The following is a 1,940-nucleotide window of genomic DNA, read 5'->3' on the forward strand; positions in this document are numbered from 1 at the left end:
TGGCAAATTGTTCTGCGAGATCGCATTTCTCCGACCCTTTGACTTCATGAATAAAAACACGATTTATTTAAATTTTAGACATTTGATATAAAAATATTAAGTAATAAACTTAATTATAATTTATAAGTAATAATACATAATAGTAACAATATAATACGGAAACTTACCATTTTGGCATTTGTCGTAAATAAGTTGCAATTGACTCTTAATGTCTGGATTATTGATTTTGTTCACGTATTCGAGGAACTTCGCAGGTTCTGGTTGCCCCGAAGCGTTTATCTATTGAAGAACAATTTCATTGTTAATGCGATAACGTAGGTATTTACCTATTGAGTTGGGTATCGACTATGTTAATAAAGATATTATGTAGATTTAACGGTATCTCGTGTATCTATATGTACCTATTGGTTTGTTTTACAATGCTAATTGTTTGGTAGTCATTGATTTTGAACGTTTGAGTGCAAAGGCGGAGATCTTGAAGGGACTAGGTAGTCCCTCTAAAAGTTCGAAAGATATAGTTTAGTTCCCTTAAGAGGACGCTATACACGGCAATTTGTTGTCCTTGTCTCCGTCTTACAAGCGCGTAACATAGACAATTTACGCCCAGTAGATGACGTTTACCTCCGTTAGTTTAAAAATTAGAGTGAATCGACGAATCGACCTATTATGAAACTTGATACCTAGTAAGAACATCATCTGTGTTTGTATGCGGGTTATTTGCGATAGTTCAATTTTTTAGCGAGTCATGTGTAAATAATATAGCGTAAATTAAAAATACTCATAACTTACTTAAAAACTGAATAAGTATCGTAAAAAACCCACATACAAACGTCAAATACATATCATTTTCTTATCATCAGATTTCATAATAGGTTGATTCACTCTAATTTTTAAACGTGATCTCCTAAGCGTAAATTTGTCATATTACGCACTTGTAAGACAGAGACAACACATTTCTGTGTAGCGTCCTCATAAAAATAGGTATAATGAGATTATTTGCTCCCTCCAACTTTATATTTTTGATAGGTACTATTTTCTTAAGAGGTCCGACGTGACTATTATATAATACTTATAGTACCAAACTGCCCAAACCTAAATATATTTTATATTAATTAGTAACCACGAAATTGTTTACCTCAGTTACAGTCATGTCTTACCTATATTTTCATACGTTTCATTCGGATGTTTAATTTTTACACGACAGCATGTAAGTAGCTTTACTAAAGTCTAAAAGTATTTATTTATTTTTATTTGTTTCCTCATTTCGAAAATGATTTGTACATTCCTAATATTATATAGGTAGGTACCTACCTAAATATTAATTATATCAAATAATATTCAATATTCAACGGATTGATTAAGTAATGAATAATTAAAAACTTAGATACAAATTTACCAAAAATCGTATTACCTCCCCCCGAGAGTAACTCGGGAGGATAATCTGTATCCGCATAAAACTATAATACAATTTTAAACAACTTACCATTCCAAGTTCTTCCCCAGCACACGCCATGTGACACTATAAAAAGTATAAAAAGTATAAATATATTGATACTTTGGTATTTATGTTGGGAAACGAATACAGTTGGAAAAACAGGTAAAACATGAATAGATATTAATTAATTGTAATACGTACTGTACACTGTTTATATTTAGCTTGAGTTATGTCATATTTAGTTGTTATCATTTCACCGCACGTGCCTAAAATATAGATTGTTATAATTAATATGGGTAGGCAGTAGAAATGTTGAATATCATCATAATTAATATCAATGAAATCAATTTATTCTTCTGGAATCGGTTGAATTGCATAAAATATTGTTAAGATAGTTATAAATAATGATAATTATGCTATAACAAATAGGTACCTATACATATAACCAATTTTTCATTGCTATTACATAGGTAGCTGTAGCTGTGGCTTTTACATAAATAAAATC

At 30.4% G+C, this 1,940-nt stretch overlaps 1 protein-coding gene across 1 annotated transcript in view; it reads right to left on the minus strand.

The window, feature by feature from the left end:
• The window catches only part of Obp9 (odorant-binding protein 9), a gene marked incomplete at its 3' end in the record, with an annotated part of 5,858 nt that continues 3,918 nt past the window's right edge, over nt 1-1,940 (minus strand). Inside the window, 4 exon segments of the mRNA NM_001160063.1 lie at nt 1-42; nt 168-279; nt 1,484-1,519; nt 1,637-1,701. Of these exon segments, the coding sequence (NP_001153535.1) occupies nt 1-42; nt 168-279; nt 1,484-1,519; nt 1,637-1,701 (255 nt within the window).

The sequence above is a fragment of the Acyrthosiphon pisum genome, chromosome A3 (genome assembly GCF_005508785.2).
Source record: "Acyrthosiphon pisum isolate AL4f chromosome A3, pea_aphid_22Mar2018_4r6ur, whole genome shotgun sequence".
NCBI classification, from domain to species: domain Eukaryota; kingdom Metazoa; phylum Arthropoda; class Insecta; order Hemiptera; family Aphididae; genus Acyrthosiphon; species Acyrthosiphon pisum.